At 38.1% G+C, this 27,122-nt stretch overlaps 1 protein-coding gene across 1 annotated transcript in view; it reads left to right on the top strand.

Annotated features, from left to right (window-relative positions):
- Positions 1 to 1,632: 1,632 nt before the first annotated feature.
- MINDY3 (MINDY lysine 48 deubiquitinase 3) overlaps positions 1,633 to 27,122 on the top strand; it is a gene marked incomplete at its 5' end in the record, with an annotated part of 47,147 nt that continues 21,657 nt past the window's right edge. Inside the window, 12 exon segments of the mRNA XM_084280537.1 lie at positions 1,633 to 1,669; positions 1,672 to 1,925; positions 5,459 to 5,552; positions 10,273 to 10,352; positions 12,442 to 12,499; positions 12,957 to 13,130; positions 16,783 to 16,834; positions 19,260 to 19,374; positions 19,807 to 19,880; positions 20,335 to 20,414; positions 25,809 to 25,879; positions 26,561 to 26,641. Of these exon segments, the coding sequence (XP_084136663.1) occupies positions 1,633 to 1,669; positions 1,672 to 1,925; positions 5,459 to 5,552; positions 10,273 to 10,352; positions 12,442 to 12,499; positions 12,957 to 13,130; positions 16,783 to 16,834; positions 19,260 to 19,374; positions 19,807 to 19,880; positions 20,335 to 20,414; positions 25,809 to 25,879; positions 26,561 to 26,641 (1,170 nt within the window).

Raw genomic sequence — 27,122 nt, 5'->3', positions numbered from 1 at the left:
AATGCTTAAAAATCAGTACAATCACACCATCTTCTGATCAATCTGTGGTTATGACAGAATCACAAGGTTGGAAAAGACCTTTAAGATCATCAAGTCCAACCATTCCTGTCCTATGCTAAACCATATCCTTAAGTACCTGATCTACCCTTTTTTTAAACACGACTTATCAGAAGACTTACAAACACCCTGATATTGGCTCTCTTCATACTTAATTCAGAATGACTAAACATGTAAGTCTCAATACATGCTCAATGTCCATAAAAGTAGTAAGTGCATGATGAAGTAAGTGGGTGGGCACAATATTACTGCTCAATTTCACCTGTACACCACATGAATGGTGGACAAGTGGCACCTCAACAGTTTCACCTTGAATGTTTCTAAATAGAAACACTTTTTTTTAAAGAAAATCTTTAATCCAGTTCTGTCAGTAGTAATGGTTGCAACCCTTCTGAAGAATTTTAATAAAGTCTATGTTAATCTTGTACATACTGACCACAAAACCTCAATGAAGAATTCCTATCAGGATGGCTGAGGTACTTCAGAAATAAATGGCAGTTACCTTTTGTAAAAATACCCAGTCTTTATTTCTAGAATCTGTACTGGAAAAAATATTAGCTAAATCTTATTTATTTTAAGTTTATGGGATTTCCATCTAACACCACTCCTATGTAATTTTAAGAAAATCATACAGCTGACCTTCATTCTTCAGTTCAAACTATCGCACCAATATAGATACTGCCAGGTAAGCAAGCTGTTCCTAAAATGGTTCATGTATATGCATACAAACACTATACTTTACCTGTATGTTACGTTAGTGCTTGCACAAGACACTCTAAGCTTACTACTTGTGCTGGTATGATCCTGAATTCCCAACAAGTTTTGGTATGTCCAGCCCACGTACAAGATGATGTGTCTTAACACTGACTATGCCTGCTTCACATCAAGACTTAAAAGGTTGTTCTAAGGGCGCTATCTCCTCACTAATGCCACTACATTCAATCTTTAATGGTGTCCGGGGCAGCCCAGACTGAGCAGAACGCAAAACAGAAGCGCTAACAAAGGCAGAGCCAAACCCAAAAGGGAGGAGCCGGGGGGAGCGGCCCAGGTGGCTGACAACGCGGGCTACTGTTTGGGTTCACAGCTGCACCCACCTACCCGCCACCCCAAGCACGCTGCGCAGACAGATGGTCTGGGCTGGAAGGGACCCCATGGGTCACGGAGTTCCAACCCCCTGCCACGGGCAGGGCCACAAATCTCCAGGCATGATCTAGACGCGGTTGCCCAGGGCCCCATCCAACCTGGCCTAGAACACGCCCAGGAATGGGGCACCCACCACCTCTCTGGGCAGCCCGTTCCAGCACCTTACCGCCCCCTCTATAGGCTGCGGTCGCAGTACGACCCAGCCTACCGCGAAGGAGCGGCGCGGAGCGAACGGGCGCGGCGCTCCTCAGGCGCTGCCAGCCGCCGCGGCGCCGTCAGCCAACGCCTCCGCCGAAAGGACCGGTGGGCGCACGGCTACGAAGCGGCCCGGCCACCGGCCACCAAACCGCCGCACCTCCCGCCCACCCCGCACTTCCGGCGCCCGCGGAAGGACCAGGGCCTGATGGGGAGGCGGAAAAGGAGCCGCCAAGCATGCGCGGCTCCGCGAGGCGCCCGGTGAGGCCCCGCCCCTCCCTCGACGGCCCCGCCTGGCCCCGCCCTCCCGCCGGCCCGGCCCGGCGCGGTGCGGCCCGGCCCCTCCCCTGCGCAGGGGCAGCGGCTGCCACAGCCGCCTCTGCCGCCGGGAGACGCCTCGTCCGCCCGGCCCCAGGGCCGCCGACGCCCCGTCATGTCCGAGGCGGGCCAGGAGCTTGTCCACCTGGTGTGGGGCAAGAAGGCCGGGCCCCGCGGGCTGGCCGACACCATCTTCTGCCGCTGGGCGCAAGGTACCTGCGTGCGCCGTGCCCCGGTCCCGCTCCTCGCCCGGCCCTTCCCCCGCCTCGGTGCCTTGCCCGGCTTTCTCCCCCCGGGGTTTCTTCCCCGGCCCGCCCCGCCCCGCCGTCCTTGGCCCACCTGCCCGGACACACCCACAGCTCTCCCCGACGCCCCCGCGGGGCTCCGCGCCGTCTGTCTGTCCGGGCCCGTGTGTCTGTGAGAGGAGGGAGGTGCCGCTCCGCGGGGCGGGGGCCCCACCGTCCGTCGGCCCAACCGTCCGTCGGCGGCCGGGGGCGGCGGCGGTTGTTTGCGGTGGGGTTCCCGTGTCACCGGCGACTCGGCGTGTGGCCCACGGGGAAAATGATGCAGCAGTTTCACTTGCTAAATAACATATTTTACGGCTCGGTCGGCTTCTGCCACAAATCTTCAAAGGAACTTAAAGGACTAGAGGAGAGAATAATTTCGGGAATGTATTTCAACGGCATCTTGCGCCGCGGTTTTACATGGCTCGTGGGAACGTGAGCGTAACTTGAGGGGGGTTGTTGCTTTTTTTCCTCTTTTTTTTTTTTTTATTACAACGAACATGGGAGCCACTAGTAGCCTTCAGGCTTGCCAAAAGTGAGAACAGGCTGGGACAGACACACAGAGACTGATTGATTGATTGATTTATTTGTTTTAAACCGGTTCTTTGGCGATTAAAGGAGGTGCATACATCTTGAGGATGTGGTAAGAGGTAAAAAAACAATGACCATGGAACCTGGCATATTTGTAAGGGTTTTTTTTCCATATTTAAGTTATGCAACCTATATATAGATTCTTCTTGATGGAGACTTTTGTGTGTCATTTCAAAACAGCGACTACAAGGTATAATACTGTGACCGATAAAAATTATACAGGAAATCAGTCCATGTACCTGTCCTGGCTGAAAGAAGGGAATAACAGCCTTCTCTATGGAGTACTATGGACTTTGAAGAATAATTGTAGTGGTTATGAAGAGCATAATAAAACACACACACACAATCCCACACCCATTCTGGAGAAAATTCACAAATTACAGTGGAATTTATAGATTATTTTTTTAATGCATTCAGGTCTTGGGTAAAGGACGTTCTTAGTGTTCTTTCTTCCTTGCTCTTTTATCTTTAGCAAGAGTTTTGTCATCTGCTTAGTGTAATGTTGATTTTGGAGCTACTCAGCTTCTCTCCTGTCACTGGACACTGAGTGCATTACCAGACACACATCTTTTTGTAGGTAAATCTGTGTTCAGATAATGCACTGAGAAATACTGGGAAAAAATGGCAAATTCCTTCTTAGGTTGTAGAATTTAGGCAGGTCTAGTAAAGCCATTACTTTTTTAGTGAATTGATTATTTTTATTCAAATACAATTAATTTCTGAAATCCCTCTTAAGTTTTGGCAGAGTGTTGCTGTTTCAGTACCAGATTTTTGCAAAGTCAGAAAAAAGAATTGGTGTTTAAATGATTGTTTAACTGCTGATGTTTGATTATTGAAATTGACGTTTTTGAGAGAGTTTGTCTAGGAAATTTTAGCAGTTTCAGGATTTATGGAAATGTATGTTGTAGTATCCCACACTTGTGATTCTATTAAATATTAATGGAAGGGTTCTCTCATGTTCTTGGTGGTTCCCAGAAAGGAGCTGTTACTTCCTATCTGTCTTTAGGGAGCTGTACTGTGTAGTCTACTCCTTTCCTTTTCTATATCCTCTTTAATACAACTGATTTTGAGTAGTAAAAACACATGACACCAAGTTAGTGTGTTGTTTGGAGGTCTTGTGCTGGCAATCAAAAAAGTCCATCTCAGCCCCTTATGTTGTGTAGCAGCATAATACATTTGTCAAACATTCTGTTTCTATTTGTTCAGAAAGTCCTGTACCATTTGTCCTGTACCAGACAAGACTGCCAAAGGAGTCTTGTCACTAACTTACTAGGATTCAAAAATCAAGCTTTAATATTTCCAAAGACTTCAAAGGTTAAGAGATAGACCCTTGTCTCCCATCATATGTGCAGAAGGTATCAAAGAAGTCTAAGTGGTGCTTGCTTAAACAACTGGTTTGGTGTTGAGGGTTTTTGTGGTTTGTTAGGTATTTTCAAGAGTAGTGCCAGCACTGGTATTTATTTCAGATACTTTCTGAATACTGTCTGATCCTTTCTCAAAGCCTTTGGAAGCTGAGAACTATAATTTACATTTAGAAAGCAAAGTAGGGAGTAGGGAGGTTGCTGAGGAATGTAAAACTTGAACCAGATAGTTTCTCAGTGTAGATAGTAATGTTCCAGGAATCCCTGTCATGCACCAAACTCATTTACAATCATATTTGCTTGGTCAAAACTGAAGACAGACTTATCTGCAGGGAGTTAACAGAACTGCCGTAGCTAATGTGGGTATTCTGTTTGAAGTTCGTGACAGTAATTCCCTCGGTTTGCTGCATTGGCAACTTTAGATATATTGGTTTGATGCCTGACTTAACAAAGGCATGGCGGCAAAGCTGTTGTTGCAGTTGGGGTGTGTTTGTTGGTTTTGTATTGATTTTTTTTTTCTTTATGATGTCAGCAGAATTTGCAGTTTGAACCTCACAAAACCCATTTACCAGAATCCTCAAAGTGGACAGAGAGGAATGTAATGCAAAGGCTCAGTCTGCACTTCCCTATTTCCTGGCATAGATACAGATGACTTGGGAAGGAGTTAGGAGGAGGCCTAAACCCTAAGGAATCACTCCATATTAGGAGTGATTTTCTTCATTGTTTCAAGAGATAAATTCAATTCAAAAAGTTGCTCTTAAGCCCTACACACTTATAAATGTCTGGCAGGTTTGAGTGCAGCATCCTTTCAGAATTACCCATGCTTTTTTCTCACTGGTCTTGGGAAAGGAAGATGAGGGACAGTCTTTTCAAAACGACTATTTAACTTCAAAAGCATAGTGTGAAGGTAATAGTACCGTTTGCTTATGTATGCATACTGTGCAATGTAAAAACATCCATTTTATCTGGATCTTCTTCCAGGTTGAGAGCAGGGTGAGTAGATTGACAACTTTTCGTTTCTTTGTCCCCTTTTTTCCCCCCCACATTTCCTTTTTTACATGCCTGGAAGTCTTGCTTCTGGTCTAGAATGTTCAAACATCACCAGACTGGCTTTTATTGAATCCTTGGTTGAGGAGCTCAATCTTACAGTATTGTTTGTAAATCATTTGAGCCATAGTACTGTTAAAGCATAATCAAGTTACTGTTACTAGAAATGAATATATTTACTAGACAAATGGATACATTTTGAGCAAAAGGAATACACTTGTCATTCTTTGAAAGTCTTAATCAGAAATAGCAATTTGAAAAGTCCTCTGAGATTAATAATGTCTAATTCATTTGGGTGATGTGAGAGAAATAGTCACCAGTATCTATATAATCTTTCATGTTTCCATGTGATTTTTAGAATATTTGCATTTGTCTGTTTTCCCTTTCTTTGAGATCCATTTTACTCAGTGCAAACTGTTAATTGGGAAGAAAAGCAAAGCCCATTAAGTTTCTTATTCACAGTTAGAGTATAGTCAAGTGTGGGTTGTGCAAACAGCTGGAGGAAGTGGATACAGCTATTGGCTCACCTCGGCCTACTTGTTCCTGCTTGTCTGTGGTAACGGCTCCTCCAGTCTTTTGGTGGAACTGCTTTTGAAGCTTCTGTTTTACTGACACCAGTCACATTTAGCTAAGTAAACCTTAGTGAGTGGTCTTCAGATCATGGTCTGTGGACTGCCCTTAAGGTATCTGTAAAAATGAGCAAGTTGGGAGCCAAATCTACTGCCTGAAACGTGCACATCGTGTTGAAGAAAGACTGAGTTCTTCAATAAGAAGCTATTGGTAACTACCAACTTAGACCTTCTATTTAAGTAGAAGATGTTGCTGCAGTTTAAGTAGATATTACTAATTCTGCGCGTAGGAAGTGCTCCTTCTTGCTAACACAGGCCATGCTACTACTGAATGTGAGGCAGCGGTAGCTTTTGGAAAAACAGCAGGAACGTGCTGCCAAGAAGCCTTCTGTAGGGAAGAATTTCTGTTCTCAATTTTATGCTGGTAGACTTTGTTCTCTTTCTTCCTTTGGTGTGGCATATTGGTTTTGGGGTAGTGATAGTGTATTTACAGACAAAATAACAACATCCTGCAGTTTTAGATGGACTGTCAAATCCCTTTCTATTGTATGTGAGATTTAAGTATTTATTTTCTGTACTTCCAAATGCAGAGTTGTCTGAAAATAGTGAATTCATTTCGAAGAACACAAAATCTCTCGTGAAGCTTGATGAATGAAAAGTTAGGACTTGGGGCAGAAATTTTGAGAGATTTGGGACAGAAGTTTTTTGAGGCACTGTGTCATTATGTGTAAGCAAGCCCTTTCAGCACTGTTAAACTGGAAGGAGAAGATAAGATACTATTCACTGTGAAATGATGGGGTGTGAAAGCATACATTAAGTTGTTAAGATTATGCCTTCTCGTTAATGAGCATGGCCATTAATGTAGTCAGAATACGCAAAGCAGTAGGAATTTGAAATGCCCTGAACACAGTTACCTAAATAGTGAACCCTAAAATTCTTTGCTGTTGTCTGTGTCCAAAAAGGAATATCTTGAAAAGACATTGTCCCTACTCTAAGCAAGAATATGGTGCTAGTGAGTTTGTTCCTTACTCTGGATAAGTCTGACAGGCTTAAAGAAAATAAAAGGTCTTGAGTGGCTATATATAGAAGCCTCTTTACCATGGAATAGATCCATAAGGTTCAGTCAAAACTCAAAAGTTTCATGGAGTGGGTTTTTTTTGTGCGTTTGTTTGTTTGTTTGTTTGTTTTTTGGGGGGTGGGTGTGTGTTTTGGTTTGTCTTTATTTTTACAAAAGTGTGAAAAAAAGCAGTGTTGGACTCTTATCTTGTTTTCTGGCAGTGTTGCCCAATTCAGTGGTAGTGTACCAGGTAATTTGGATACTTTACTCAAACTCTTCCAGGATGTTCTGTATCTTTATCCACAGCCCGTTAAATGGAACTTTGTTGTGATATTGCTGTAGTAAATGCTTGCTTTTTTTGTGGGGAGGGAAAAGTTGTTCTGCTTCTGAAAATTTTAAGTTTCATTTTGGCATAAAAATACACTTTGAAAACCCAAAGTCATATGCAAAAATGTATCTATAATTCTACATCCAGCTCTAGAGAAAGGATGAAACATTAAGTCATGTTGTAAACCTTGTACTTAGGTAATAATGGATTATTCTAGTGTTTCTGTCAGGCAGTTTTTGTATCCCAGAAGAGAAAAAGAAACACAGTTGCATGGTAAGAGGCTGGCTCAGCAGAGAACAGGACAAAACAAAAACAAAACCCCACCACAGCATCTTCGTAGCTGGCTTGGATCAGATATTGGGCAAGTTGGGGGGGTTTTCTACTGTGGTTAATGTTGCATGCACTGCAGCTACTCTCCTTGTCTCTTTCATTCTCCTGGAATTGCTTCTTGCACAGAGTGAGAATACTGAAGGTATACAGCATCCTTTGTAAAATCATAGAATTGTCTCTGTTGGAAAAGACCTTTAAGATCCAAATGACAGCGTTAGTAATGTCTAGTGTCTTGGATGTTAAAATAATACATTTTTGAGAAATAGACAAATTATAAAAAGAAGCAGGAAAACAGTGGGGCAGTCATAATAAAATAATTAATGCTTTTTGTAGTGCTTTGAACTGAAATGTGGCATATTAGATGAAAGACTAGAGTAGGTAACCAAGTCATTTGATCATTTTGGTAAACCTCGCGGAGAACAGCCAAGAATTAGGTGTAAGAAAAGAAACACTGGCCTTGATAAATGCTAGGTTTTGGGGAAATAAGGACAATAAAACTTTATTTTGTGTGATTAATAGTGGACAAAGGATATAATGACATATTTGGGAATATCATAGTTACCATAACACAAAATATTGGGCAATACACTGATTATCAACAGAAATCTAGATCCAACTTTCACTCCTCCACCTATCAGAAAGGTTAGAGCAGTAAAGCAGAAGTGATGTTGAAAAAATGAGGTTGATGGAGCATTAAATAGGGTTATAAATGACAAGGAAGACAAATGATAATTGTACTATTTTATGTTTCTTACGGGTAAATAGTGATAATTATACTCATGGATAAAAGGCAGGCACAGTAATTAAAAGAAATGCATTTTGGCTGCATCACATTTCTCTGGGTCTTGAAATTTCATCTTGAGTGAAAAGAGCTGTGTGATATATATGGCTGCTTGAGAAGGAGAAATGAATGTGGATCGGAGATGCTCAACTTAGTTGGTTTAAAGGCACATAGGTGCAATTGCAGGCTGAGGTAGACTTGAACCAGCTGGACTTCAGACTGCTGGTGTCTGAAATTTTACCTGAGCTGAATTCAGAGTTTGTACAAGATTTGGTCCCCCAAACGTTTTTTTTTCCTTGACATCTAGGTAAAAAGAAATTGAGTGTTCCTTTGGGTATTTGGGTACATGATTTTTTCCTGTGGTTGTATTCTGTCAAATTTTGTGTAATATCAATTTTGCATGTCTGTGTCAAATTTGTATTAATTGTGGTGGATCACATTCTGTTTCCTTTATTCTTAGGAAGCAGTTTTGAAAAGTAGGATAGGATTAAACTGAGACAGTTCATGCGTTCTTTAAGAAGCCTGAAGAACACGAAACAAATTCAAGGTTTCTTAAGCATGGTCTAGTGGTACCACATTCAAGTATGTTTTCTCTGCAGTGGCTAAATCATTAAAACAACTAAAAAACCCTGCTATTGCAGTGTGCTTAGATGGCATGCAGTAGCGCTTTGAAGTAGAGCAAGGCTTGCCTTTTAATATGATAAACCCGCACAAACTAATTCAGAAAGTTTAAAGGACTGGTGATATTTCTTAGTGCATGTTAACAGGGGAATGAAATGACAGTAGTGTAAACTTTGGTTAAATTACGGTTTAATGGAACTTTGTTGCTACATTAGATGATGCTGGATCTAAATACGTGTGACGTGTATCTGGGTTTTGGGTGTAAAATACATCTTTGTAATGCACGTTTGCACATTCAGTTAAAAACCCCCAAATGCTCAAGCCTTGCTGTCAGATAGAGGGGAAACCCCATGTTTTAAAGAACTCTGGCTATATTGATTCATCTTAAAATAATCTCACATTTTTGTTTAACAGCTATAATTTCTGTGATGAAATAAGGGCTACGAAATACGCAGCAGTACTCTTGTGCTGTTGGCGATGATATACCTGCCACGCAGTAGTGTGGAAGTTACACTGGGGGGATGCATTTTCCCAGTTCAAATATAGATCCTTCTGATATGGCATCGTGTAATGTTACAGAATTGGGAAATTGTGGGAAAGAAACATTGCATGTTCTTTCCTCTGCGATTGTCACTGTTAAGAAAGTACATGTGTGTATCCCCATTCTTCCTTCCCCCACTTGCTTGCACTTGCTGGTTAGTTGCTGACTACAGTTGCATGGTTTCTAGATTACATTGAACTAGAGTCACTACAGCATAATCTTATCAGCACTTAAAAGAATAATGCAAAATACCATTCAGTGTGAGTTGCCATGTGTCAGATTCATCAAGGTAATTGTCCATGTATATGCATTTATTTATGGAAACTCTAAATTACTATATCTTCAAGACAAGTTTAAGGGCAAGGTGGTAACAAACAAATTTGCAGTAATTGCTCTGGCATTTTGCTCTATTATGTGACTAAGACAATTCTGAAAAACAAATGCCTTAATGATGGAGGGGGAAAATAAGTGATCTTGCATCTTAGTAAATGTAGTGTATCTTCTGTGAAAGAACACCATTAAAAGGCTTGCTTCAGTGGTTACAAGTGAATATTTGAGTTACTCAGCATATTTCAGTCTTAACAGGAAGCAGTGATGGGCCAAAAAATTAAATGAGTGGAAAGCATACTGTGCCCTTCATAGGGAATAGAAATGCAGGTTCAGTGAAGGTCCAAAGATGATTAATTTTTTTTACATATGTGAGACAAAATATTCCCACTCATGTAAAAAAATTAATTGATTTATAAGAAAAAAACCCATAGCCAAATAAAAACTATAGTCTAAGTATCCAGCCACATGTGCTCTAGCAAGTTTTACTGTTAAAATCCTTTTTTTTTTTTTTCAAACCTTAGATCTTGGCTATTTCTGTTACTCTCACCTGTATTCATAATTTTTTTTTTCTTCTGTTGCATGGTCAGGGGAAAACAAAGTCTTGAAAACTGATCTTTAAAGGTGAATAAATCAGGTGTCATTTCTGTTAGAGGAGTAGTATACATAAGTATATGCTTGTTTATATGTTTCACTAAAAGCAGTCTTTTTTCATTTGACAGGATTTGTCTTTAGTGAATCTGAGTCAACGGCATTAGAACAATTTGAAGGTGGCCCTTGTGCAGTGATTGCACCTGTACAGGTAACGGTCATTTATTGTAAGAATGGTTGAAAATTAATAAACACAAAAATTGTTATTTTCTCTATGTATATAGAACTAAAAAATATTAAAATACTGCAGATCAGATGTATTTTGACTTCATAATTATAGTGTGAAGGAGACAAAAATCTCAGTTAAAAGGCAGAAGTGGGCTGATTTTGAACTATAGTTTGGCAGAAATGGATTTGTTTGAGGAAGTGCAGCAGGTTGATCCAAGCAGAGATAACTTTAAAGTGAGGAATGGAGGATAAAGGGGAGAAGTAAAAGATCAGATATGAATGTGAAGCTAATCTCTTTTCATCTCTCAAATTCCCTGTCCTTAAAAAGGGTAATATCTGTGCTGCGATGGCTGTGTTAGCAAACTGTGTTAAAGTAGTTGAAGTAATAGATTTTCAAACCTAACTAGGTCTGCTATTTAAGAAAAACACATTTACTTTCAAAGTCCTAGTTAGCAGAATAACTGAAATATGTGAGGTGACTGTATTTTATTCTGGGTTGTTGCTTAGGATTTCTCTTGTGCTTCTGGTATGCTTAACCGACTGTGACTGTGAGGTTTCGGTTTCTTACTCCATTGTATCTTAAAGGCTATGTGTTTACTCTTTGAATGCTGTTCCTGTGGCAGTTCTGACTGCTGTGTCGATATATGACCTGTAGGCTGGATCTGTTCTGTTAAAGCATTTTGTCTAATCTGTGATTGCTCTTCATTCTCTTAGAAACATCCTGTAGTCACAGGCAGACATTGAGTTATGGGACAGATTACTTTTTCTGGTAACCTGCTTTTGGCTTCTCACACACAGATCAAATTCTGCAGGTATATTAAGGTCTGATTTCAGGCCTTGCCCACTGATGGTGGGCCTATTGCAGTCCTTTAACAGAGTTAATCTGATCATGAACCAGAAGGTATCTGGGTCAGACAACTGCCATTGTGGAATTGTTTGCATCTCTGGTGTGTGTCGTGATAGTGAGAAACCTCTGTTATGGTTTCCTTGAGACTCTAAATGCTGGTCCTAGTAAAGGACTTCACTATAGGAAGCACCACTTGTTTGGCTTTAAACGAACAATGGAAAAATATTTTGTTAATAATTGCACTCTGTCACATGTCGCTTCCTAGTTCTGTGGTCTTAAAGCCAGATGTAGAGTGTGTGGCCTCTAATGTTAGAATTACGAGTCTTATTTGGGAAGAGTTGGAAGAGTAAAGAACGGGGCCAACCAGGTCCTTATGGGCAGTGCCATGTCTTTACCATCTGAAGTGTTCTTATAGACAGTGTTTTTTCAGATTTATGTGTAGTTCGACTTCTTGAAATTAAGTAGTTAAATCATGTTTAAAAGTGAGATGAGTTCCAGATAGGAAGGGAGGAAGGGCTAAAGCAGATCTTGCAGGGCCTACTGCTGCTATGAATTACTAAGAAAACTGTGCAAAAGACCTGTGATGGAGAACAGGGTGAGTGTGTGAGAGAAAAAGTACAAATTGAAGTAGCTATTTTTAAGGTGCTGCAAATCCCTGAAACAGCATCTAGTATTTAAAAAAGACCATGACTGCTTCCCAAAATTTGTTCCTTCTTTGTTCCTTCTCTGTGAGTTAGAGTATGCCTTTCCTTTTTTTTAATTGCAACATTAGCATTGATGGAAAACAAAGCAGAGATATGAAGATGCATAGGGTTTTTTTAATCTGATTTGTGAATTATGACTTGCAATGGTTAAAACAGATGGGGTTTTAATTACTAGAGGGGTGTAAGTGACTAGAGTTGTCTTGCACTATGCATCAGTTATATTGCAAAATATTTCTACCTCCATTACTGCAGTCCTATGTGTCTTGAGATGTTTATGTTTATTTGAAGTGTACTTGAGGTTTAAACTCAATAATGTTGAATGTAGGTGTGAGGCCCCTTTGTAGTGAGTTTGAATGGGAAAAATCAGTAAGCAGCACAGGCTCAGGGTTTCTTACTGAATGATAACCACCTTGAAACCCTTCTAATAACATGCAGAAATGCTTTCATACAGAGTTTGTGACATAATGTTAAAGTTGGTATTGTCTTGTATTTTAATACCGTTTTATGCTTTGCTAACAAAGGCATTCCTTTTGAAGAGGCTTTTTACCAGCGAAAAGTCTACTTGGAGAGACTGTCCAGGTACCAAGACCTCTTTCTTTCCTCTTTATTTTTTCTATTTTAAGTATTTGTAAAACATGTCCTAGTACCAAGAAACAAACACAAAAGTGTAAAATATTTTAAATTAAGTATGCTCCCGTGCTATTTAAAGAGGCATACAGTATGTATACTACCTGTATCCCAACTCCCATTCGTGAGGTCTGTGCCTGTCTACAGTACTTCTGTGTTTTATAAATATTTGATTGAAATCTATTATAAGGAAAGGGAGTGGATTAGAAATCATATTAAAACATATTTTTCTGAAGACAGCTTTGCAATTCTTTGGTCCAGTATAGTCAAACAGCAATTAACATTAATAATTAAAAAGATAAAATTAATAAACTCAGTTATTTAGATAACTTTATGAAAAATACACTAGTAGCTTATATAAGATCCTGATTAGCAGCAACTGAACTCATGTAGGTTTCTGATCTTTCAGAAGACGAGCAGAAGAACCTTCTCTGTAATACATTATGTGATATTTTGGAAATGGCTTGCTCTGATAATTCTGAGTCATACTCTCTGGCAACGTGGATAAGAGGAAAAACAACTGAAGAAACAGCTAGTATTTCTGAAAGTCCTGCAGAATCTAGTCGTCAAGAGGAACAACCTTGTAAGATGTATTTCTATATTAAATTACTCATTGCATAGTCAAATATTACAGTTTTTTTGAGGGGCCGCTGCTTTTTATTATTACACAGATGGGGTTTTTGCATTTGTGATTTCATTAGCAATAGAGAGATTTTTGTCAGTTGCAGTTAGAGGCATTGATCCTTTTTTGTTAAAAGGAATGTGCTGTCACTGGAGTTCTAACGTATGTGCTTCTCTTGAATTTCAGCAATTTCCATAATCTTTTCAATTTCATTTTGTAATTTATTTGTGTCTGATGTGTCTTTAATTTGGAAAAATCTAGTTGCTTTCTAACACTGGAGGAATATTTTAACTTGTCACTTGTTTCATTTCAGAAGAGCTTTTGTAGGAAATTTTGCAAAGCTTTATCTGTTCTAAAAAATTTTTGATCCTACATTAAGGACAAATAGCCTTTTTCTTTTTCTTTGACTCTCTGCAGTACCAAAACAGCTTAATCAAATCACCTCCTAGTAGAGTAACAGAATTCTTTTTGTAAGTTAGAATTTTTCGTTTACTTTCTCTTTGCAAATGTCTTGATTCCTTCATTAGCTGCTGACATCAAGGATTCAGTGATCGTTACCTGTTGCACTAAGATACAACATCGAGTCATACCTAAAACTGCTGTGGAGCCAGGTCCATGGAAAGTTTTATCTGTGCACACATGACCATTGAGATGTGTATTTATTAACCTTTTAATAGGAGATATCTGACATGTTAAAAGATAAGCTTCTTTTTCTTTTAGTTCTTGTTCCCAATGTGTCCCTTAAGAAGTACGAAAAACTCTTCACATGAGAACATGCTTATAAAGGTGCCATCTTTTGATGGAAGGAGTATGTTATTCAGCAGTTTGTGGCATTACTACAAAGTAAGAATTGTACAAGTAGATTTATACGTGCACAGCTAGCTATAGCAATTAGTAGTGCAGGAGCTCTTTATGTTACCAGTCATCTTCATCTGCTGCTATCAAATGCTCCATGACTGTTGGGTTTTTTTAATTAAGAAAAAGTACTAATAGAAAAAGTGTCTATGATGTTTGTGATTTCTTAAAAAAATAATCTTCCTCTGAAGGATAATAATAATGCAGTTGTAACTCTCAAATTCCTAATTTCTGTGGATTTTCCAGTAGACTCTGAAGATCTTGCTTAGGTTATGAAGTTTCTTGGGAAGAGAAAGTGAAGTAGAGCCTACTTATCAATAGGCTTTTACTGTCTTGCTTATTAATATATTGCCTTATTCTAAATAACTTTTAACTGTAGAAAATGTTCATCAGAAAGTCTTTTTAAATACACGCTCAATTAATAGTTACTCTCAACACTGACAATGAACTAATCCATTCTATTAAATATCTACATTTTTCATTTTTCTATACAAGTCTGCCTGACTTGTCCTTAATAGCATGGGATGTGCTTAGGAAGAGCAGGATACCTTTACCATGAACAGTGCTTTTGTCATAAGCAGTGTTAATCTCTGTCACTATTCATATTCCACATTCCCTGTTAGATGCTCAGTGTCCCTCATGTATGTATTCTGCAGTGCAAACAGCATTTTACCTTACACATGTGATGCAATACATGATAAGATACGTTTGTTAGGGTTGAGCTGCTTTTTGTCTTTTCTGCCCTGCTATTTATCTTCAGACCAGCTTCTTGCCTGATGAGGTTTGGGACAGAGATGTGGAGAAGGTGGTATTGTTAATAGTGCAGAGTTCTTTTACTACTAGTGCGAAGGAATAAACTTATTCCTTGCTTGGTGGCTGTAATAAATAAAAATAGAAACAGATATTGTCATAGTTGGTAGGACTTAATAGATGGGTTATGCGGGTAGTAGAGTATTACAGATACAATTCCACATGGCAGGCTACTGCTATTTGGGCATTGAATATGGGGATATAGTTATAATAAAGCCAGGAAATAAGATTAGCCATGGCATGTTAGCGTATAATTTTAAAGGGTTTCTATACTACTGTATTTCTCATACAGTTCATGTTCTATTGCTGTTCGTTCTTTCCCTCTCAACTAAGCCCTGTCTTTATTTAGCCTTGTTTGGATTATGTATAGCTGCTCCTCTCTCTAGGATTTCTACTTTTTTCCCTTTGTTTCCAATAGTAGTTCTTTTACCACTTCACTCTGTTCTGTAGTAACAGAATAAAACTGCCTGTCATCCTGCTGTGTGAACAAAAGGTGGATTCGAGCACACTTACTGAATGCAATAGCATTTTTCATCTGCTTTTGTGGTGTATACCAGTGACTGTTGGCCATGCGTTGGCTGTAGTAGTGCACGTTCCCAGGTTCAAAGACTGCTTTATATTATTTAGTCCCTTTAACTTTCTGCTTGCAAAAACATACATTCTTGGAGCAGGGTTAGTTCCTGTAGCATTTTCTACAATTTAGATGCATTGTTTTGGGGTTTTTTTTTGAATTCTTAACAATACATTTTCTTAAGTCTAGTTTGGTAACCTAATTTAAACAATTCCTTGTTGTTTTCCAGTAGAGAAAAACTAAGGCTCTTTAGACTACTGCTGACCAATTTCTGCAGTATAAAATGGAAGTATTCTGTTGCTGGAGAATCAGTTGTATTTGCACATAGGCAAATCAAGGGCATCATTGAAAATAAAATCAGAAAAGGCATAAAAGGCCTTTCTGGAATTGCTGTGGGAAGAATTGATCAGTAGTATTAGCCCCAGCATTTTCATGTCTTTAATGAATTGTATGTAGTCAAATTCAGTAGCTAGAGGATCAGACATTATTTAAATATTGAACATTAAGTGGCCTTTATCAGAAGGCAGATCTGGTTTGTATATTATTCTGTTATCAGGAAGATAAAATCCTTAGGGACATAGAGGGCATGAAAAACTGTTCCAATCTTTAATATTTGAATGCCTATAGAATTTGATAATTACATAGCTGGCGAGTATAACTTCGTGTTGATCCTAAACGTTCATTTCATCTCCCTGGTTTGGAAATGCTGTGAGGGGAACAAAGGTATAAAGCTTGTGTTGAACTTGGGAAGACACTAATGCTGTATTTTTTTTTTCTGTCTGGGACACAACATTGATTTGAAAGGCTATCTATCCATTATTGAAAGAAAATAATAGGAATTTATTTTAAAACAAAGTGTGTAACGCTGTAGAATAAATCTATTTGTTTATAAGCATTAAAAGGGGGAAAACCTCCAAAATTTCATTAACAAAACCATATATTTGAAGAAAAAATACAGCCTACCTACATTGATAAAATGATCCAAATAATCATGCTTGCTTTTCTAGGAAATAATACTTCTTGTTGACCTGCAGAATTATATCTATAGTATGCACATGCTTGATGACTTTGTGACAGTCACGTTTTGTACAAAATCAACAACATAGTAGTTGACAAATATTTTCAAGTCTACACACTCCAGTGGCTTTGTGCTTTTAATAAATTCATTAGTCCAAATAGAAATGTTCTCACTAATCTGTATGGTGGAATCTTAATGTTGCAGTAAATTAGTTTATACTAATCAGTTAAAAAGCTAAATGCCAGGGGAGGATTAAAAATTAAAAATATAATTAAAGCTTGAAAGTATACTAGCTTGCTGTGTGTATCTTGTGTCATTTTTTGCCATGTGTAGTGCTGAAAAGTGTCTCTTGTGTATAGCTGCCTTGGCTGTCGAAGAGCTTGGCTTTGAGCGATTTCATGCATTAATTCAGTAAGTAATATGTTGGAACATTTAAAATACAGTATTTTGAAGTACACTAATACTCACAGCCCTGAAAGGGGCACATTAAGGAACTTTTTCTGTGTACCAGGCTAAACATGGATTTCAAGTTTTGGTTTGGGGGTTTTGGTGGTTTTTCTTTGCATTTTACCAGATAAAATGGAGTAGTATTTTGAGTGTAAGCAGTAGGCTTTAAAATAAACTGGAGCAATGTAATGTGCAAAATTGGCCAAATAACTTGTGTATTGCAAGTATATGAACACAGCTAGTTAACAATCATGTTTTAAGATGTTAATCCTCAATTTTTTATAGACAGTCTTCACAGGTGATTCTATCTGAAATACTTGTGACATATATATATATATACACATATATACATATATATATATGTATGTAAACTGAAAAAAAAAAATTGTCATAGAATCACATAACAGTTAAGGTTGGAAGGGGCCTCAAAGATCATCTAGTTCCAACCCCCTGCCATTGGCAAGGATACCCTTCACAAACCAGGTTGCCCAAAGCCCCATACAGACCAGCCTTGAACACTGCTAGGGAGGAGCACCTACAGCTTGTCTGGGCAGCCTGTGCCAGGGCCTCACCACCCTCACAGGGAAGAATTTCTAAATTTAAAAATTAAATCTAAATTTACCCTCTTTCAGTTTAAAGCCATTGCCCTTTGTCATACCACTCCATGCCCTTTTAAACACCCCCTCTCCAGCTTTCCTGGAGCCACTTTAGGTACTGGAAGGCTGCTCTAAGATCTCCCCAGAGCCTTCTCTTCTCCAGGCTGAACAAGCCCAGCTCTCTCAGCCCAGCTTCACAGGAGAGATGCTCCAGCACTCTGAGCATTTTTGTGGCCTTCCTCTGGACTTGCTCCAACCACGCCATGTCTGTCTTATGTTGGGAGCCTCAGAGCTGGACACTGTAGTCATGTGGTATTTTCCGGATTCAAGACAACATAAGAAACACTTTTATAAAATTTGTCATACACAAGACTGATTTATTTTTTTCATATTTCAAACACTGGGGTTTTTTGGGTGTAAATACAGAGCTTAGAGTTCCAGTGAATTTACATTTAAAGGTAACAGCTTTTTATTTTCATGGTGAACAATTGTAATCATTCTACAAACAAATTCCCAGAGAAGTAAAAAGCAACAGAATTTCAAAAAGCATTTGGGAATAAGTTAGTAATTACTACTAATTCAGTTTCAACTGCAATAAGTATAGCTTATTGTATCAGTAGGAAATACAGCTTGTTCTTTAAACACGTTGTCCTATAAGGAAAGAAGAAGGAGAATATAAATTTTTTGTGACCTTATCTGACCAAAATACTGTTCCACCCCCCACCCTCCTTCTATCCCAGCCACCCCCAGTCCTTGGGGGTGGTCTTTTTCTACTGGAAATAAACACTGGCATGTGCCTCTAGAGTGAGCTGAGTGATGGGTTTCAGAACGGGCTTTGACTTGCATACTTTGTCTGCCTTGTATACTCCATCGGTAATGAAAGGTAGTGTTAGCCAGAGTAAACCCATCTATGGATATGTTTCTGCAGATGTTTGTTTCTTTTTAAAACAAGACTTACTAAAAGTGTGCAAGAAATCAAAAAGAAAATAATAGGCCTAAATTTGGGTAAGATAAGCAGGGAGTGTAATCTAGTTTGGGTTACTCAATAAAAAATAATGTGTTCTGAAAAGCAGTTAGCTCTAAGTATCCTAAGAGACAGAAAGTGTATTACTTCACTGGAATCTTGATGGATCTCTTCCTTTCCTCTTCTTTTATTTTTCCTTTTTTCTTTTAAAACATACATTCACTGGGTGCTACCTTATCAGCCAGGCAACAGCCCTATTATACAAACAGATAGTTTCTCAAATGTTAATGTACCACTCCTGGTTTTGAACACTTTGCTTCTTCCAAAGCTACAATCTTAAAATCAAATTCACATAGGAAATGTGCTAATTGCGCTGAAAGCCTTACCTGATTAAGCGGAACCGTTGTTTTTCTCCACTGTTTATGGACTGAATGTCTTTCAGAACACTATATAATGCAAACATCATTTTGGTGACGTACAGTCTATTCACAATTTCTCTAACAGTGTTTTGCTGAATCACTCATTTGTGCCACTCAACTCTTCCACAAGTGTGTATAAGGTTATGGTTAGTTTGATTATAAGAATTATGTTGGTTTTTTGCACATTGCTCCATAATTACTTATCTTCTGATGGATAAAAGCTAATGATGGCAGTTACTGTAACTCCAGAACAGCTGCCATGTCATTCTGTATAGAACACCAGTTTTACTCTGTTTTTACTTGGACGTTTTCATGTTAAGTATTAATAGTTGTTGTTTGTGTTTTGTGACACTATTTGAATACTTCATCTGAATACATTCTCCTTTTCTGATTATTTTGTTTGTTTTTAGCAAACGAGCATTCAAAAGCTTCCCTGAACTGAAGGATGCAGTTTGGGATCAATATTCGGTGTGGACAAACAGATTTGGAGTATTACTCTTTCTGTATTCTGTGATACTGACAAAGGTTTGTGAGTGGCTTGATATTTTTTGTGTGTTTGTTTTGTTTTTTGTTAACAGAAAGCTTGATCATGTAACCCTTTTTCTGAAAAAGATGAACACTAAATTCAAGTGATAAATGGAATCAAATCTAGATAAATGGATGAAGTCATATCTTCATGTTGCAATACATTTCTAGCATAAAAACTCAGTATGTTTCTTCTTTTTTTTCCTCTTTCCTTTGGGTGTCTCTTTTTTGTTTGTGTGTTCGGGGTATTTTTGTCTTTCCCTTCTCTGGAAATATCCCATTTATATCACATTTCTTATCAAGAGAAAGAAGCATTTTTAAGTTTTAATTCATGTAAGAATATCAGCCTCCTCGTGTTTTACTACAGTCTGTTGCTGTAAGTGTTGTAATTCATTTCTTATGAGAGCAAAAATGTTTTTAATTTTTCTGCAGGGTATTGAAAACATAAAAAATGAAATTGAAGATGCAACTGAGCCATTGATAGATCCTGTTTACGGTCATGGAAGGTAAGCTGCAAAATATGGTTGCTATCACTTGAAATAGATTACTGGCCTAATTCATAATGTTTCTCTAACTTATCCTTTTAGGAAGTTACCTACATCACAACAAAGATTGAACTACAACTTTATAATAGCTAAAAGCAACTTCTAACATAGCATGCCTTTTTCACTGCTTACTCCATTTAATGCATCAGCTCTGAGAAAATGCTTCTGTTATTGCTGAATTTTCAGAGGTGTAATTCTCAAATTCAGGGCTACATTAATGTATCAACATGTTGGTTGAGAGACTGGAGATCATATTATTGTCCCTGAATTACAAATCCACACTAATTAAAGGAATATAGTTAGAGAATGTCTGCTTAACTTTCTTGGCAATCTTTTTTTATGTGTTTGAGAGAACCACTTTTTCAGAAATAAATTCTATGTCCCTTTTAACAGGCTATTTCTTTCTGTTATATAGCCAAAGTTTGATCAACCTCCTGTTAACGGGGCATGCTGTTTCTAATGTGTGGGATGGAGACAGGGAATGTTCAGGAATGAGTAAGTTCATTCTAATTTATGCTTACTTTTAATATTTACATACTCTTAAAATGCTGACCTACATATTTGCAGCGTGGTCTGTTTCTGTTTTGATAATCTCCTCCTTCACTGTCCTTTCATTTAAGCAAATAAAACTTTTCTAAAACAAATGGAAATAAAACATACTTGCTCAAAATACCTGATATCAGGGAGTACAGGATTGTCAGCTGTGGGTTAAAATGGTAAGCCACCTGATGACCTGGATGATGGAAGGGACTGCAGTCTGCAAGTTGGGATGGTTGGTCAGTACACTAAAGAAAGGACCGCTGTTCAGGGCTGCCACATCACACCAGTGAAATGGACTAACAGGAACCTCACGAAATTCACACAGATCCTGCATCTGGGATGGAAAGAGCCCCTGCAACAGCACAGGGTGGCGCTGGCTGGCTAGGAAGCAGCTTTGTAGAAAAGGATGCAAGGTCCTTGTAGGCAGTGAGTAGTGAGTCATCAGTGCGTTCTTCTGGCAAAGGTGTCCACCTGCATCTTGGGCTGCATTAGGAGGAGGATAGCCAGTGTGGGTGGAGGGAAGTGATGTTTCCTTCCCTCTCTCTGGTGCTTATGGGGCCATTTCTGAAGTCTTATGTCTGGTTTTATGCTTCCTAGGACAGGAAAGACATTAACATAGAGGAGCGAATCCAGTGGAGGGTCATTAAAATGATATGGAGGTTTTGTGGTTTTTTACGTTTCATCTTACAGAGAAGATGATCTGAAAGATGAAACACTTTGAATTCTGAAGTGTTTACTTCCTCTCTCCCACTGTTACAAGTCCATCTCAGGTTCATCAGCATGTTTTTAACAAGGATTTTTCATCATCGAAGTCATCACTGAAAATACTTGGACTGAGATCCGAGGCAGATCCATACAAGACCTGAATCAAAATGCTCTCATTTGACAATGAACAAGTAGTATAATCTTCTTTGAGACTTTTTAGACTTCCACTTGATTATGATTCCATACAGGCTGTACTTCAGCATCACTTATCAGAATGTCATTTGGGTATTGTATCTAGTTCTTCTTCTATTTGGTAGACTTCTTATCAGGGTATTCAGATTGGATTATTGCAGTCTATTATTGATGAGCCCATACTGCCTGCTTTTCTTTTTTCTCTTTGCTTTTTTTCCCCTTGTCCTTCTAGTGCATGCAAAATGATTACTAATTTGTTTCAAGACCAATGGAGGTTAAAATCATCCTTTCTTCTGGGGTTTTTCCTCTAGCTTTTTTGTTATTTTTGTTAGGGTAAGTACCCTCTTTTCCCTTTTCTAGTCTCCTGACACCTCCTTTATCTTTGATACATAAGGTAATCATTAACGGTTCAGAGACTTACTTTGTCTAGCTACTTAACTGTTACATAACGAATTTCATTAGGATCTACAAGCTTCAACACATTTACTTATTTACTGTTTTTAGGCAGTTTTACTCTTCTTTTACAGTTGACACCATTATTTTATTGTTAATCTTCTTGAATATATGACATCATTAACCTTTTTGTGAATTAAAGCAAAGTTTGATTTGAATACTTGTATTTTCTCTTTTCATTTAATTTTGTGTTTTATCAGTGAATTTCTGCCCCAATTCCTGCTACATATATAGAACATTGTTATCATTTTCCCCCATCCCCCCTTCCTAACTGGCACTTGTTGTAATTACCCTTCCTGGTTTTATCCATGTGTTCTCTTCAGTATTTTTAACTTTTTCCATTTGATTTTTAGATTGTTTTCTCATTTTGTGGTGTTAGATTGTGATCAATCTGAGTTGCTCTTGCAACTTTCCATTATACTGGTAGACCTTATTTGTAGTTATCCCAGTTGGGATTTTTTTCTCTTCTGAAAATACTGAGCTCTCTTTGCAGCAGGGCTGCAGTTGTCAGAATAACAAGGACGGAATGTGTCCGGTGCCTATTTGCAGAAGTTGGCTTGACGTGTGTTTTTTCTGGTTTGGTTACTGGTCACATACTCCTCTGGTCAAGTAACTACAAGTTGGGAGGTTTGACACCAGTATTGTACAGAGTTGATTGCCAGTGCTGCTTGATTTTTCCATGTGTGTGGAATGATTACTAATGGAAAGAGATTTCAGGTACTTCTGTGATTGGGGGTAATCAGTAGGTGGAATTCTGAAACAGAGGAGCAGGAAAGGTGTCCCTGGCATGGGGGAAAGAAAGGTGTTGCTGAAGGGTGGCAGAAAGCAATGGATGTGATGTGGTTTGTGGCATATTTGCAGAGGCAGCAATGAAGCAACAGGGAGAGGATTTAGCTGCAATGCAGGAACAGGAAAAATGCTAGATAGGTAATGCTGTTATAAGTAAACACATTTACTTAATTTAATTTTCAAAATTGCCTGATGTTTTTATTCAGAGGTTACATAAACACACTTTCTCAAGTGCTTAGATAAGCAATTTTAAATTAATAAGTAAATTTTGAGAATTATTTTAAAACCATTTTAACATTACTGCCAGTAATTTTACCAGTGACAAAGAACATACTGAATTACAAACTGGAGGAATTACTAGGTAGTTTGCAGACTGTACTCAGAGCTCTGACTCTTACAGTATTGCATATCTTCCAAATAGGGTAGGAATGGTTAACTGGAATTTTTCTTGGCCACCACTAGTACAAATACCAGTGAAATGTCCATATTCTTTGACTATCTAAATAGTGCCCTATAAACCCTTTTTCTTACTCTGATTTTTTTTTTCTTATTCTTTTACCACAGTTATCCACAGAAGGAAGATTTGGGGAGGTGGATTTTTATTTCTTCCTCCTGTTTTGAAGACTGTTATTCTTAGATGAAGAGTAGCAATTTAATATGAATACAAATAATGCTGTGGGACTTGCTTTTTCCTAGGGCCAAAAAATTGAGGTGTTTCATGTTGTCACAAGGTGGCGATATTCTGATACGGTTGGTAACAGTATCGTTACATAAAACCATCAGTAGTTTGGGCCTGACTTTCTTTTGAAGACTCCAGTTTTCTCCCTTTATAGAATCATAGAATATCCTGAGTTGGAAGAGACCCATAAGGATCATCAAGTCCTACTCCTGGCTCGAGACAGAGCCAGCCAAGTCAGAGCATGGGACTGAGTGCATCCTTCAGGCGCTTCTTGAACTCAGTCAAGCTTGGTGCTGTGACCACCTCCATGGGGAGCCTGTTCTTTGCAAAAGTACTTTTTTAAAAAGGAGAAACTAACTGTCTGACAAGGGGCAGACATATTCATGTTCTTAGATGATTTTTGATACTATCCGATCTTTTCCAGGGGTGTTTTTTCTTTCTGAGGTGTGAGGATATTGACAGGGATAAACTGTTAGGGCAGCTGGTCTCCCTTTGTTTCCTCATAAGTAATCTGATTTTTGCTTTTGGGTCTGTCTTCTCTGCTGGAGGCATGGGTAGACTAGTGACTGCAGGCAACAGTTAACCTAATAGCTTGCTTTCTATGTAGTTTGCTGGTTATTCAGATTATTCACATGCTGTGGCTACTGTCATAGTCATGATCCCAGCTCTTTGTAGTTATCAGTTAGAGTTCTCATCTAATTATCTGTCAGGGGAACAAATAACTTTAAATCGGGGAGGGGGGTGGAGTGGGGAGTGTTCTGAATAGTTTTTTGAATAGTAAATAATACTTATATGTAACTTTGTTGTTTTGTTCCACATATCAGCACTTACATCTGAAGCCTTTGTTTAGCAGACTGCACTTTTTAAACTTTAAGAAATACATGTGATGTGTTTAAAATTATTTCTTTAGTGCACTGTTCTTTACTTCTGCCACTCATTTTTTCTTCTTTTATGTAGAAGTACTATTTCTGAGCAATAGCTATAGTTTGAAGGATCCTTCACTAGTTTTTTAATTGTGCTAGCTCCCTTGCCCTCAGCTTAAAGGATAAGTTGTTTCAGCATATGTAAATTTATAGCAACAAAGCTATAAATCAGTGAGGTTAATGGGGTTCTGCAAAGTATTATCTGTGCACCCCTGCATATTTTAATTCCAAGGAAGTTTGAAGATAATCCTTGAAAGCATGGTTTCAGGTGAAAGAATTCTGCACTGCAAAAAGAGCCTTTTATTAGGTATAGCTGACAACTCTAAGGAAGGAGTTGCACTTCAGACCACAAAGGTACTGAACAAGCTGGTCTTTTTATGGGTTTTGGGTTTTGTTTCTGGAGTTGGTTTGGGGAGTTGTTGGGTGGGGTGGTGGTTTGCTTAGTGGTAGAAGTTAAACCATTACTGTAATAACATCTACAGTCTTGCAAACTCGGAGAGGTAAATTTGAAGTTGGTGAAGGAAGAATGGCATACCATACCTAGTGTTCTGGTTTGCAGTGAAATTCAGAGTTCATTTCTGAAAGTACAGAAATCTTTTAGATTTGTTTCACTTGCTATGGTCCTTGGGCTTTAGCTTGTGGATAAAGACATCATAGTTTTATGGTGTTGTTTGTGAGTGATCCATGTTAAAAATATGGTTGAGAATTAGTGTTTTAGAAGGAACTTTGAAATACAGAAGTTAACGTTCTCTGAAAGAAAACAAATACAGATCTTGTTAAATTGATCATGGTGTTTGTTCCATGTGTATTTTCAGGATGAGGTACATGCTACTCTTTGTTTAGACACTATTTAGGGACCTACCAGAGCTGTTTCAAGTAGACAGTACTTCCACTATTGAGATGATGGAGATGTAAGCCCCGAGCTTCTTCAAATCCTTACAATTGTAATGAGGTCTGAATTTGGAAATGCTTCCTTATTTGTTAATAGAGAGCTTCAAATAAGTCTCTGTAAGTGCTCTTCCAATCAGTAGTACGTACATACTTCAGCTGTTCCTTCCTGTGTGTATGTGAGAGAGGGAGCTCTATGCTACATAAAATGGAAGTCAGTACAGAAAATCAAATTGACTGGCTGCTTTCCTTCCTGCTAACAAAACAATTATTTGCAAAATTATGTTTTATAATTCAGAATTTAAAATTATTAACATAATTGTAGCTAGGGAACTCTTAAAAAAAAAAAAAAGGAAAGAAAGAAAGACATAGATGCATGTATACAAGCTTTCCCCCATCAAAATAGCTGTTAAATTTTTCTGAGAATAATTTTGCCATAAGGTACAAGTACTTCATCTCTGAAAAATCCAACAACTTTTGAAAAGAATATTTCAACAGTAAACTTTTAAAACCACCCATTTGGCTCCTCATATTTTATAAAGAAGGAAATTTTAAAACCTTTTTAGTTTTTTGACTATGCCTTGATGATTTGCTATTGTTACTGAAACTGCATGACTTTTTAAATTGTTATTGTTACTTGACCAATTTTGAAAGTAAGAATGGCTTCTAAGAGCCTTTGCAGATTTTTCTTGAATAAATTTTGTGTTTTCCTTTGAACAGAACTTCTTGGTATACATAAACAGGCAACAGTAGGTTTTTTGACACTGATGGAGTCTCTGAGATATTGTAAGGTAAGCTGCTTTCTTCATCACTTAACATTTTTCTTTCATTAAGGTGTTAGTTTCTTTGATAGTGTAACTAAAAGCTTCACCGCATTCAGTTGGAGACACTAACTTTCAAAGTGTGTTCAAATTGAAAATAATACTGTATTAAAAAGATAATGCATCTTATGGAATAAATGCTTTTTGATGCTATTTAAATTAGAAATTTATTTGATCAATTTAATATGACTGGTTAGAATCTTGGGATTTTTACTAAAATAATGTTTAATGCAAGTTCTGTAGGCAGTTATAAAACTCTCAGGGCCCAAAGTGGCGTGCTGTTGTCAATATTGCAGTTGTATTGTTCACTTTTTACGCTATCACTGTTTTCCATTTAAAATAAATAGCCATAAGTAAAAATGGTAAAAGTACTATTAAGCAAATGTATTCTGAATAGAATATATTCAAGACCTAAAAGCTACTTTATATATTCATCTGTGAACATCTGAAAGTAACTGAAGCGCAGCCTAGTCTGTATTGTTCCTGTTCTGGCACAAAATTCCTTGATTTGAGATTTGCATTTGAGAAACTTTGTGCTTTGCAAATACTACTTCTGAAACAGCACTGATACTCTTCATGTCAAAAGGCGTTTTTGTTGTTTACTTCCCTTTCAGTGTCGGTTCTGAATTGATTCTTATTGTCATTTTCTAGGTTGGCTCCTATTTGAAATCTCCAAAATTTCCCATTTGGATACTTGGCAGCGAAACGCACCTCACAGTCTTTTTTGCCAAGGTATGTTAGCTGTGATTTTTGGTAACCTCAGGCAGATAAACAGCACATAAATTCAAACTTCAGATCTTGCTACAATGTGAGTTTCATGTGGCTTTAATGTAAAAATGTACTCACCAAATTAATTAAGCCTTCCCTTGAAGGCAGAGTTGTTCAGATGATTTAATATCTCATAAATTTCAGTGAAGTCTTTCAGTTCTAGCTTAATTTATTGTGCTGGGGAAGGGTATGATTTAGAACACCATAATTGGGATAAGTATTGTCTTAAATTTCTATAACACATGAGAGAGTTAAAAAGGAAATTATTATGTGTGGGTGTCTCTTAGTAGTTAAAATCCCTGACAGTACTTTCACACTGTTAACCTATAACCATTTTTTTTTGAGATTAAAAATAGATATTAGGACTGTTATGATAATTCCTGTATTTATTTCGTCAGGTATGTACTGTAATCTGTGGAACGTATAAAATGCTTTTGAGACAGAG

Source organism: Gallinula chloropus, assembly GCF_964237585.1.
Source record: "Gallinula chloropus genome assembly, chromosome: 2".
Classification (NCBI taxonomy): domain Eukaryota; kingdom Metazoa; phylum Chordata; class Aves; order Gruiformes; family Rallidae; genus Gallinula; species Gallinula chloropus.
This window is presented reverse-complemented; position numbering and strand designations above follow the sequence as displayed.